At 37.4% G+C, this 13,975-nt stretch overlaps 1 protein-coding gene across 1 annotated transcript in view; it reads left to right on the forward strand.

The window, feature by feature from the left end:
* Positions 1-13,975, forward strand: part of LOC102864537 (E3 ubiquitin-protein ligase UBR1-like) — a 215,554-nt gene that overhangs the window by 35,173 nt on the left and 166,406 nt on the right. Inside the window, 3 exon segments of the mRNA XM_006883213.1 lie at positions 2,239-2,495; positions 5,347-5,425; positions 8,486-8,596. Coding sequence (XP_006883275.1) covers positions 2,239-2,495; positions 5,347-5,425; positions 8,486-8,596 — 447 coding nt within the window.

Below are 13,975 nucleotides of genomic sequence, written 5' to 3' on the forward strand. Positions count from 1 at the left end.
CCTTACCCCACCCCCAAGTTCGCTCCTCTCTTTCAAAAGTAAAAGAAACACTCCTTCCCTGGTACACAATCCCCCCGCACCCCTCCCACCGCCCAGGTACATTCCACTATGCAACCTTAATTGTGGACTCTTGTGGGGTTAAGACTGAGAAAAACTGGATAAATTGTGTATACTGCACTGAAACAGATGAGGGACTGAATAATTTAAAAGTGATGTATGATGGGTATTATGGTTATCCAGCGACTTTTTAAAAGCAGCTGATGCTCCAGCGAGTTTTAATTGCACAGGTGGATATTACCCATCTTTCACCCATGGAGCAGCTGGTGGGTTTGAACCTTGTGTCTTTGAGTTGGCAGTGCAACTTCTTAACACTAATAGATTGTGGTGGTGGTGGTGGTGGTGGCATTGATAGGTGCCATAGAGTTGAGTATGACTCTAGTGACCCTATGAAAATAGATCTTAACCCTATCCTATCCTGTACAATCTTCACAATCTCTGATCCTCACAATTTCTGAGACACTGAAGTCCATTGCTGTAGTCACTGTGCCGATCCACCTGGCTGAAGGATCTTCCTTACTTTCACTGTCCCGCCACCTCTCCAAACATGATGTCCTTCTCCAAGGAGTGGCCTCTCCTAGCAACATATTTCACCATTTTTGCCTCCAAGGAGTACTCTGGCTGCGTCTTCTCTAAGACATATCTGTTCTTTTGGCAGTATACAGGATACAGTACTCTGCTCCAACACCATAGTTCAAAGGCATCAATTCTTCTTCTGTCACCCTTATACACAGTGCAGCTGTCAGCAGCATAGCAAATAATTGAAAAGACCAGACATACCTTAGTCCTTAAAAGACCTCATTGTTCCACATTAATAGATTGTATTATTGTTGTTAGGTGCCATCAAGCTGAGTACGATTCATAGCAACCCTATGAACAAAAGATCTGAACCCTGTTCTATCCTGTACCATTCTCATATTTCTTGACACACAAGATCCATTGCAGTAGTCACTGTGTCAGTCCATAGTTGTGGGTCTTCCTTTCCTTTGCAAACCCTCCACCCTTCCCAGCATCATGTCCTTCTCCAAGGAATAACCCCTCCTAAGAACATGCCCTAAGTATGTGAGGTGAAGCCTCATCATTCTTGCCTCCAAAGAGCACTCTGGTTTCACCCTTTCCTGAGACATACCTGTTTGTTCTCTTGACCGTCCATGGGGTGTTGAGAGTTCTCCAACACCACAGCTCAAAAGCAACAGCTCTTTTCCTTTCATCCTTATTCATTGTCCAGTTCTCAGATACATAAATAATTGGAAAGACCATGACCTGAAACAGATACACGTTAGTCCTCAAACTGACATCATTACTCCTTAATAATTTGGAGAAGTCTCTAACTGCAGATTTCCCCAGTGTAATGCATCTCTTTATTTCCTGAAAACTCGTACCAAGATTGGTTATTGTGGATCCAAGCAAGATGAAGCTGTTGACAATTTCAGTCTCTTCATCATCCATCATGACTCTGTAATCTTAATTTGTATTTTCTTATGACTAATCATGTTGAGTATATTTTATGTGCATATTTGCCACCTGTAATCTTGTCTTTTAGAAGAGCAAAATTTTTTTTATGAAATTTAATTTGTCTACTTTTAAAAATCGTGTGGTTAGTATTTATTGTAGTCTAAAATCCTTTGGATCATGTTATTTTTCTCATTAGGTCTTATGGCTCTCTGAAATAGTTAAAATAAGAATATGGCGAGCTCTGGTGGCCTAGTGGCAAGAAGCTGCACTGCAATCCCAGAGGTGTGCGGTTCAAATCCACCAGATGCTTTGCTGGAGAAGGAGGAACCATCTCCTCCTGTACCAGTCAAATCTGATTTGACAATGCACACACACACAAATAATAAAAATAAAATAAAAAAAAGAATATGGGGAATATGTTGTCTTGACTGCTTCTGAACTTGGTAAAATTTCTTTCATGTGGTAGAAGTCTGTTTCAGAAGGAACAATAATCCTCATCCCCATAACTGCTCTTCTTTTTATTTCAGATACCTATGAAAGTTAGGTAACCACCTGTTCCCTGAAATAATCTTTTTATTAATCTAACATTTTCCTTTTGTACTGGTAAATGATAAAATAAAAATATACTTTAAATAATTTTCTTTAAAATTGTGTATTACATAAATAAAATGCTTATATTCCTTGTCTTTTGTAATGAAGTCTAATTTTTGTTTTCTTTTATTGCAGTGTTGGGATCAGCAAGTTGATTTTTATACTACTTTCTTGCGTCATTTGGCACAATTGATACCAGAAATTTATTTTGCGGAAATGGATCCAGATTTGACAAAGCAAGAGGAGAGTGTACAAATACTAATATTCACTCCCCTGGAATGGTACTTATTTGGAGAAAATCCAGATATTTGTTTAGATAAATTGAAGCACAGTGGAGCATTTCAGCTGTGTGGGAAGGTTTTCAAAAGTGGAGAGACAACATATTCTTGTAGGTAAGAATTAGAAGCTTATAGATTAGGTTATAACTATAGTCTTTCTTTGTGATGTACTTGATTTACTGCTGTTTATAATCTATTGAATCCACTTAATTTCTTTTTATCAATTTGTTTTTGTTAAAATAACTTGTTTTATAATATTTAACTTTGACTTGAATAGTTCTTTTATTTTTTTTTAGTGTTCAAAAATATCTGTAATCTATTTTATGCTTTCTCATAATATAGACGCCCTTTGGACCAGATGTGTTTCAGGATTCTGAATTTTTCAGATTGTTGTGTGTTGTTTTTATGTACCATTGAGTCAACTCTGACTAATGGGGACGCTATGTACAACAACTCTGAATGCTGCTCAATATTGAGCCAATTTCATTCTCTCTGACGCTCTTGCCCCCATTACCCCAGTGACTGAGTCAATCAGTCTCATCCAAGGTCTTCCTTTCTTGTGCTGTCTCTTCTTCCAAGCATGATGTCCTTCTCCAAAGACTGATCCTTTCTTGCAGTATGCCCACAGTATGTCAGATGGAGTTTAGAATCCTTGCCTCTTTTGAGCAGCCTGGTTTCACCCTCTCCAGGTTGAACCTGTTTGTTCTCCTAGTAATCTGTGCTATATTCAGTACTCTCCTCTAGCACCACAACTCAAAGGCATCAATTCTTCTTCTATTATCCTTAGTCATTAATCAGCTCTAGGATGCATGGCATGTAATTGTGAAGACCATGGCCTGAATCAGGTGCATCTTAGTCTCTAGACTGACATCATTGCTCTTCAGTACTCTGGAGAGATCCCCGACAGCAGATTTTCCCAATGCAGTTTGTCTTTTGATTTCCTGTATGCGGGTACCAAAAGTATTGATTGTAGAAAGGTGCAATTATGTTTATCTATGTGGGGATTGAATCATTCAAGAAGGTGGACTGTATGAAGAATGTGGAATCAGAGCTGGAGGAACACTCATCAACATTTCTGTAATTATGCAGATAATACAACCTTGCTTGTATAAATGAAGAAGACTTAAAGCATTTACTACAGAAGTTCATAGACCATAACTTTCAATATGAATTGCGTCTCAACATCACAAAAACAAAAATCCTCACCTGTAGGCCAGTATGCAATATCCTATTAGATGAAGAGAAGTTTGAAGTTGTCAAGGACATTATTTCACTTACATCCACAATTAGCACCCATGGTAGTATGGTAGTAGCCTTCAAGAAATCTAAATATGCTTTAAGCTGGGAAAATGTGCTATCAGGGACCTCTCCACAGTTCTAGAAAGCAAGGATGCCAGCTTAAAGACAAATTCATACTGGAGAGGGTGAAACCAGGCTGCTCGTTAAGAGCAAAAAGCTCCATCTGACATATTTTGGGCATGCTGCAAGAAGGGACCATTCCTTGGAGACGGACATCATGCTTGGAAAGAGGGACAGCACAAAGTTGTGTAGCTTAAAGGCTACGTCATATTATTTTCAATTGCTTCCGATGGATGGGAAAATTGGACAATGAATAAGGATGACTGGAGAAGAATTGATGACTTTGAATTGTGATATTGGAGAAGTGAACTGAATATTCCATGGAGAGAATAAACAAATCTGTCTTGGAGGAAGTGCAACTGAGCTACTCTCTAGAGGCATACTTTCCATATGGTGTCAACAGGATCCAGTTGTTGGAGAAAGACATCATGCTGGGAAAGGTGGAGGATCAGAGAAAGAGAGGAAAACCCTCAACAAGATGGATTGACACAATGACTGTAACAATGAACCGGAACATGCCAGAGATTGTGAGGTGGTGTAGGAGAGGGCAATATTCTGACCTGTTGTTTATAAGGACGTTGTATTAGGAATTTCAAGAAACATGGCAACAACAATATCATCACCCTTAACTACTCATTGAGCTTGAAATTGAACATACTCCTATTGTACAACTTTCAGCCAAGCAATAGACAGATCTATAATGTAAACTGTAAGACCAGGTAGATACTCAGCACCCAGAACCAGTGGAATCACAAGGGCAGCATTTGTTCAAGGATAAAACTCAGAAGGTAAATGGAAGGATGCATGAAAAATAAGAACCATTAGAGAGATAATGGAAAGAGTGATGATATGTGGGTACTTCAATGCCACAAAACAAAGTCTATACGAATGATTGAATGGCATGTTAATCTGCTCTGTTGACTTTCACTCAAATCATAAGAAGTATAAAAAATTTTTTTTAAGATCTTTTGTCTTCTAGGCACTGTTCTAGGTATTAAAGACATATCATTGTAAAAAGTTCTGCTTTTTATATTAATGAAATTAATCTATTTCAAAAGCTCATTCACCAATTAATAATCAGTATTTATAACGTATATAAGTACAACAGGGTAAGGTGATTACTAACTTTTTGAAAGCTCATAATTATCCTCAGAACTAATTTGTAGTATTTAATGGTTTGACACTGGATGAATTCTCAAAGTAAAAAATGATGATAATACAAAACTGAACCCTCAAACTTACTCATACAAATATGTAATCCAAACCAAACAGACTACCATCATGTCTGATTCTTTTCAATCCTCCACTGAGTTTCTGAGGGTATAAATCTTTATTGGAGGAAACTGCCCATTTTCCCTCTGAGGAACATCTGATAGGTTTTAATCACTGACCTTTGAGTTAGCAGTCCATGCTTACCCTACTTTGTTATCAGGCTTCTTCCAAATATGTAAGTCAGAGGCTAAAATTATAATATTACTGTCTTTGTTCAGTTTTTTAAAGTATTTTTTGGACTCAACTGTGCATATCCAGGAAAAACATAATTCTAGTCATACTTGAACATTGATGATTATCATCTAAGTGTAATTTAATTTTCAATCTTTTGTAGGGACTGCGCAATTGATCCAACATGTGTACTCTGTATGGACTGCTTCCAGAATAGTGTTCATAAAAATCATCGTTACAAGGTATGAAAATAAATCCCTACAGTTTCTGAATTAACAGGAATATTATGGTTATCTAGTACAAATTTCTCATCAATATGTGAATTCCTGTAATAGCTCTGTATAGTGAAACTTTAGCTTCTGCTAAATATATTCAATAGTAGGACATCCACTACTGTAAGGACAGTTTTTTACATTTTTTCCCATTTATAGTGAGTTATATCATCATTTTTTAAATCAAGGATTATATAAAAGATATGAAGAGTTTAGATACTAATTGTTAAGGAACCATCTGTCACTATTTAGGTCAACAAATAGACATTGCCAACCCCCCAGAGACCACTCATATATCCTTTCTGGATCACAGCCCCTCTCACTCATCTTGAGGTAACCTCTCCCCTATGTATTGTACTAATAGTTTCCTTATATCGTATTAGATAGGCTTAGCCAATATGAACTTTATTTAGTGTGGAATCATATATTTTGTTGTTGTTAATGTCTTTCACTCAGGGTTATGTATGTGTCATCATTGACCTTACAGCATTTGAGAAACCACATTATCTCTATTTATTATATCTTAATAAAATATATGTAGATTGCGTCCCACATGTAGTTATGAACATTTCTGTTTGTATGTAAATATATTACTTATATATTTTGGCATGTTGTTCAGGAGTTTCTCTGGATTGTATATTTAGACCAGAGTACTCATTTCTGTGGTGTGTGAATCCTTAGTCATTTTAGACAATGTCAGACCTAAGCGATTATACCAATTTGTATTTTTCTTGTACTACATAGTATTCCCATTGCTCTTTTTTCCTTATGAGATTTGATATTATCCTTTTTTGTCTGTTTGCCAATTTTTAAATTATATACTGTGAAAGATAGAAGAGTATCTCATTGTGATCTTAATTTATGTTTTCCTGATAACTAGTGAGTAGAAAACTATTTCTTATTCTGTTACATTTTTAAACCATTTTGTTATTTTGAGTTGAAATAAATATTGTTCAAATATTGTTCTCCACAAATAGTGCTTGTTCTGTACACTAGGCTTACACAGATAAAATGTTTGATACTTTTGTTTATAAAAAAGCATGCCTGAAATCTCATGTAAATGTAAATATAAATAGCATACTGAAAATATGTAAATTGTAATTTTTACAGAGTTGAAAGTACTGCTCCTAGGGCTAAAAGCTTGTAGAAATTTTTTTTTCCCTCTAAATTTTTTATTTTGGGTTTTTTTGGTAGAAATTTTTAACAGCAACCTTTTAATCCTCCACCCCCCCCTTTTTTAATTGAGATTTTATTATAAGTATATAAAAACTTAAGATTTCCATTCATTCATTATTTAATCCTTTTAACCTTTTAAACAGAGACTTTTCAGCTGAACCCATATTTTAAGGATCTTTACCTCTTGGTTTTGAAGGTTATTTTATTCTTTTGTGTGTGTGTTTCTTTTATTATTATTATTCATTTTAATGAAAATTTACAGAGATTTTTTTATTTCCATTCATTCATTGTTGCAGTTTTCTCCCTGCCCACCCCTCCCCTCCAGTTCATTCTTCTCTTAGAAAAGTAAAAGAAAAATTCTCCCCCGAAGTCCACTCCACTATGCAGCCTTCATTCTGGACTCATGTCATGACAATATATATACCTTTTAAACAGTTCTCTCTCTCATCTGTTTCAATGCAGTATACATAATTTATCGCATCTTTCTCATTCACCACCACCACCACCACCCCGCAACCTCTATGTCAGTCCCATTTTACAACAGTGACTCTATGCAGCATATATCTGCCTGGGTGGCAGTTATGGTTTCTTTAGGGTAAATTCCCAGTAGTGGAATTGCTGAGTCAAATGATATTTCTATTTGCAACTTTTTGAGAAGCGCCACACTGCCTTCCACAGTGGTTGCACCATTTTACACTTCCACCAATAGTGAATAAGGGTTCCAGTTTTTCCACAGCCTCGCCAGCATTTGTTGTTTGCTGTTCTGTTAAATTTTGCTGTTCTTCCTGGGATGAGATGATATCTTGTAGTTGTTTTGATTTGCTTCTCTCTTAGAGCTAGGGATTTTGAACATTTCTTCTTGTGTTTGTTGGCCATCTGAATGGCTTTTTTTGTGAAGTGTCTGTTGATATCCTCTGCCTATTTTTCAGTTTTTTAAAAAATAAATGATATTTTTATTGACAATATATACAGCATAACATATACAAATTCAATAATTTCAGCATATACTGAATGATTAAGTGACACTGACTTTGAACACCTTTTCCAAGTTACTTCTGTTTTCTGTTAGGTCTCATAGGAATTGTAAAGAGCACAGTGCTCAAAGCAGACACTCGTAGACTCCAGGAAATACTTTAGTTTCAAGTTTATGTCAGGAAGATAGCTTCAGGTGTTCACCTATCCTTCATGACTCCAAAAATTCTGAAGTCTATGAGAACTTGAAATTTTAGTCTGCATTTCTCCCTTTTTTGATCAGATTTTTTCTATAAAACCTTCGATCCAGAAGTTTAATAATTTTATCTAGGTACTAACTCGTTCTTCTGGTGTCATGGCAGAGGAGGCAGTAGTAGTTCATTCAAACGGCTACACATTTTATTTTGCTGTTTGTTTTTGCTACTAAGTTTGTCTTTCCTTATTTTGGAAGATTACCCCTATATTGCAACTTAACTCTGCTATCTTTTGGATGATATAACCAAAAGGTCCTTTTGCTATCTTCCATCATCTTTATTGATAGGACCAAGGTTTTTTTATTTCTATAGTAGCTTAATATCTGAGACACTAAAATCAGAATAATAACACAAATTTAAAAAGTTGAACCTAAAAAGTAGTTGTTGAATTCACCTAACTAGAGTCTTCCTGTGTTTTGAAAGCAAACCAAAAACTAGGCCCATTTATTGCCTTGACAATGATATATTGCTCTTTTATTGAACACATTCTAAAGCCAATAGAATAAATCTGGAAAAGAAAACAAGGCTTGTTTAGAATAATTTTTTTTCTATTCCTAGTACATAAACTTGTGTCTCACTTATTAAGTTATAATGTCATTCCTACTTTTTAAAATTTTTCATTTTTTAGATGCATACTTCTACTGGAGGAGGGTTTTGTGACTGTGGAGACACAGAAGCATGGAAAAATGGCCCTTTTTGTATAAATCATGAACCTGGAAGAACAGGTACTACAAAAGAGGTAAGGGGGTAAAAATTGAAGCTTAATATCAAGAAGACAAAAATTTTCACCACCGGGCCAATTGGCAACGCCATGGTAGATGGAGAAGAGATTGAGGTTAAATTTCAACTTGCTCGGCTCCACAATCAACACTTTTGGCACCAGCAGTCAAGAAATCGAAAGACAAATAGCATTGGGGAAATCTGCTGTCAGGGACCTCTCCAGAGTGCTGAGGAACAGTCATGTCAGTATGGAGACTAAGGTGCACCTGATCTAGGCCATGGTCTTTGCAGTTGCATGCTATTCATCAGAGAGCTAGACAGTGACTAAAGATGACAGAAGAATTGATGTCTTTGAGTTGTGGTGCCGGAGAAAAGTATTGAACATTTGATGGACTGGTAGGAGAACACATAGGTTTGTCTTGGAGAGAATGAAACCAAGTTTTTCTTTGGAGGCAAGAATTTTGAAGCCCCATCTCAAATACAATGGGCATGTGGTCAAGAGGGACCAGTCTTTGGAGAAGGGCAGAAGGACATCATACTTGGAAGGGTGGAGGGATGGCGCAGGAGAGGAAGATTCTGGATGAGATGGATCGGTACCTTAACTAGGGCAATGGGATTTAGGTGTGTTAGAGGCAGTGACACTGGCTTTGGGTAGGGCAGGGTTCAGAGCTGTTGTTGCAGGAGACTCGATAGCACGTAACAGCAACAACATTTTATATTTACTTTAATTAAATAAAAAACTAATTCCATTGAAAATCCCGCTTTTTTCTCTCTCATATTTAAATGTCTTAGTCCACTCTGGACAAGGTAAGGACTTGATAACTTCTCTGTTTCTCTATGAGGAGATGAATTAATAATAAAAAGATGAACTCATACATAGGAGAGAATGGCGTGAACTAAATCAGTCTCATAAGGACCAATACTGCATGAAACCATTATTGTAAAATTGAAGTGTAACTAGTCAAATATGTATGAAAGGGGATAGAGGACGGAGCAGAGGGATGAGGATGAGCAGGGGGAAAATCACAGCATTGCACAATTTGGTGGATGGAAGGAGAGGGTGAAGGAAATAGGAAAGATCCAGTGGGGACCTGAAAAGATGGGGTAATGGTGGGCATAGTTCAATGGTGATTAATTTTCTAAAACAATGTATGGGAATGATTGTATGAAACAATGTGCATGAAGGAAAATGTGAAGCACAATATATATTAATTTTGTATGCAAACTTTTTTTTAGAGATAAACTCAGATACTCTTTGTTAGCCAAACCACTTACAAGCTAAAGTTAGCAGTATATAAGCCAAGAAAGCTAAAAGGAAGATAGGAACAGAATTAGTGAAGTAAAGAACAGGTGAATTTGACACATAAATTTAAGAGCTACTTTTCTCAGAGGGGGAGTGTCAATGACTAGATTATCCTTGTATGTCCTAACTAAGAAAAATTTCTAGCAAATTCAGAGTTACTTAGAAATGAAGATGAAGAAGTAACCATAGAACCATATCTAAAGAGGAACTCAAAAGGATGAGGAAAGACCTTTTATAAAAGAATTCAGTTGGAGAGCTCTGGTTACCTAATGGCAAGAAACTACACTGCAATCCTGGAGATGGATGGTTCAAATCCACCAAATGCTCTTCTGGAGGAGGAGGGACAATCTCCTGTACAAGTCAGATCTGATTTTTTCAGTACACGCACACACAAAAAAATAATAAAATTTAAAAAAAAACAAAACAACTCTATTCAGTTATATGTGAAAATACATTATTTTACCAGGTAAAATCAAGTGCCGTAATTTATTCAGATACTTTGTCTCACATACTTTCAGCATATTGCCAGGAGGAACCAGTGTTTGGAGAAGGACATCAAGCTTGGAAAGGTGAAGGGACAATGCAGAAAAAGGAGACCCTGGATAGATTTATTGACACAGTGACTGTGACAATGAGGTCAGGTGTGTCACATATTGTGAAGTTGGCTCAGGATAGGACAAAGTTCAGAACTATTGTGTATGGTGTGAGATGATGTTTTTCCAATTTTGCCAGCACAATTTGTTAAACAAGCTGTCATTTCTCCACTTAAATAATTTCATCTCCTTGTCAAAAATCAGTTGATCATTAGATCATTTATGGGATCTTGATTCTATTCCATCAATCTTTTTTTCTCACTGTACCAGTATCCTACTGTCTTGACCACTGTGACTGATATCAGGGAACGTGATGCCTCCTACATTATTTCTCTTTTTCAGTAATCTTTTGATTATTTGGGGTCTCTTTCCATTCCAGACAAAATTGGAAATTTTCTTTACCATCTAATTGAAGAGTAGAGTTTATATCTGTATTGGGATTGCATTGAACTAGTGGATTACTTTTGGTAGATTTGTCATTTTCACTCTTTTAAGTCTTTCTATCAGCTATAAGTTGGTTCTGACTCAACAGTATATAACAACAACATCCATGATCATGGTGTATTCTTCCATTTCTTATATCATTTTTTTTCTTAATTTTAATGAAAATTTACAAAGACTTTGGATTTCCATTCATTCATTGTTGCACTTTTCTCCCTGCCCACCCCTCCCGGCCCCAGTACACTCTTCTGTTTGAAAAGTAAAAGAAAAGTTCCCCCATTGTTTTACAATCCCTCCCCCCAGGTCCACTCACTATGCATCCTTCATTCTGGACTCCTATCATGACAGTAATACCTAATCACATATCCCTTTTAAACAGTTTTCCCCCTCATCTGTTTCAATGTAGTATACATTATCGAACCCATCTTTCTTAGTCTCCCCCCAACCCTGATATCGGTCCTGTTTTACAACAGTGGCACAATGCAGTATTTGTCCCTTTGTGACTGAGATATTTCACTCAGCATAATGTCCTCCAGGGTCATCCATTTGAATAATATTGCATGAGTTCCTTGTTTTTCAATGCAACGTAGTATTATCATTGTGTGAATATACCACAGCTTCTCTATCCATTTGTTTCTTGATGGGCACTTTATTCTTCCATTTCTTTAGGTCTCTTTTTATTTCTTGTAATGTTTTGTAATTTTCTTTGTGTAGCTCTTTTCTTTCTAATTAGGTTTGTTCCTATGTATTTGATCTTGTGGTTAACTATTGTAATTGGTATTGTTTTTCATAGTTCCTTTTCTGTGTTCTCTGTTACTATAGAGAAATCTGACTGATTTTTGTATGTTGACTTATATCCTGCTACTTTGCTGAATTGACCAACTTATGCCCACAGTTTTCTTGCCAAATCTTTCGGGTTTTCTAAGTTTATTATTGTATCATCTTCAAAATGAGATTGTTTTACCTCCTTAATTCTTTTCTTTTTAAGAGCATTTTAAATTATCTATGACTAGAATGACATGTACTTTAATGTAAAATGGCAAAACCAAAGGAAGCTTAAAAGAAATACTAAGTTACAAGGCCTAGGTGCAGAATGTGTTTATTAATATGGTTTGTTTAAAGTCCCCCTCCATTTTAAAATATATTTAACTCTATACTCCATGACCCCGAGACTACAAGAACTAAGTGGTTCCAGGTTGCTACTACTTCCACTCTAGAAGGGATCACAATCATTCCTACTTGTTTGGGTGAATCCTCTTGGAATGTACTTCAACCTGCTACATTTTGAGAATGTTGTTGTTGTTATGTGCCGTCGAGTTGCTTGCGACTCATAGCGACCCTATGTACAACAGCCCTAAACCCTGCTCTATCCTGTGCCAATCTCACTGCCTCTGACATACCCATCCTGATTACCCCAGTCACTGAATCAATCCACCTCATAGAGGGTCTTCCCCTCCTGCGCTGTCCCTCCACTCTGCCCAGCATGATGTCCCTCTCTAAAGACCTGTCTCTCCTTACAACATGTCCAAAGTATGTCAGGCGAAGCCCCAGAATCCTTGCCTCCAAGGAGCAGCCTGGTTTAACCCTCTCTAGGATGAATCTATTTGTTTTCTTGGCAGTCCATGGTACATTCAGGACTCTTCTCCAGCACCACAGCTCAAAAGCATCCACTCTGCTTCTGTCCTCCCTAGTCATTGTCCAACTCTCTGATGCATAACAAGTGATTGTGAAAACCATGGCCTGTATCAGACGCACCTTAGTCTCCAGAGAGACACCATTGTTCTTGAGTACTTTAGAGAGGTCCCTAACCACAGACTTTCCCATCGCAATACGTTTTTTGATTTCCTGGCTACTGGTGGTGCCAAGAGTGTTTACCGTGGAGCCGAGCAAACGGAAGCTGTGAACAATCTCAATCTCTTCACCATCCATGCTGATACTACTGATTGGTCCACTGGTGAGAATTTTTGTCTTCTGGACATTGAGCCTTAGTCCATATTGAAGGCTGCAGTCCTTGACCCTCTGCAGTAAGTGCATGAGGTCCTCCTCAGTTTCAGCGAGCAGGGTTGTGTCATCTGCATAACGCAGATTGTTGATAGATCGTCCACCAATCCTAACGCCACTCTTCTCCTCATAGAGCCCTGCCTCTCGGATAATCTGCTCTGCATACAGGTTGAAAAGGTATGGAGACAGGACACGTCCCTGGCGTACACCCTTCCCAATTTTGAACCATGCAGTATTGCCCTGCTCTGTTCTGACGACTGCCTCTTGGTCCAAGTATAGGTTTCGCATTAGTACGATTAAATGTTCTGGGATTCCCATTCTTCTCAGAGTCAGCCACAGTTTGTTATGATCCATGCAGTCAAATGCCTTTGCATAATCAATGAAACACAGATAGACATTCTTCTGGTATTCTCTGCTTTCATCTAAGATCCATCTAACATCAGCAACAATATCCCTAGTACCACGACCCCTTCTAAACCCTGCCTGGACTTCTGGCAGTTCTCTGCTGATGTACTGTTCCAGTCGTTTTTGGATAATCTTCAGTAGAATCTTGCTTGCATGTGAAATCAATGATATTGTTCTGTAGTTTCCACACTCAGTTGGGTCTCCATTCTTTGGGATGGGAACAAATATAGACCTCTTCCAGTCAGTTGGCCAAGTGGTTGTTCTCTAGATTTCTTGGCCCAACTTGGTGAGCACATCCAAGGCAGCATCTGTTATCTGAAATACTTCAATTGGTATACCATCTATTCCTGGGGCCTTATTTTTTGCTATTTCCTTCAGAGCAGCTTGAGCTTCTGCCTGCATCACCAGAGGCTCTGGCTCAAATGCTATTTTATTAAATTCTTCTGTATCTGCCAATTCCTTTCCATACAATGACTCAGTATATTCCTTCCATCTTCTTTTACTACCTCCTGGATCATTTAACATTCTGCCTAAAGCATCCTTGATTGTAGCAACTCGAGGTTTGAATTTGTTCTTCAGTTCTTTGAGCTTAAGAAATGCTGAACAAGTTCGGCCCTTTTGGTTTTCCGACTCTAGCTCTTCGCACATTTCATTG

This window comes from Elephantulus edwardii, unplaced genomic scaffold, assembly GCF_000299155.1.
Source record: "Elephantulus edwardii isolate Elephantulus edwardi_28Jun2011 unplaced genomic scaffold, EleEdw1.0 scaffold00026, whole genome shotgun sequence".
NCBI classification, from domain to species: Eukaryota; Metazoa; Chordata; class Mammalia; order Macroscelidea; family Macroscelididae; genus Elephantulus; species Elephantulus edwardii.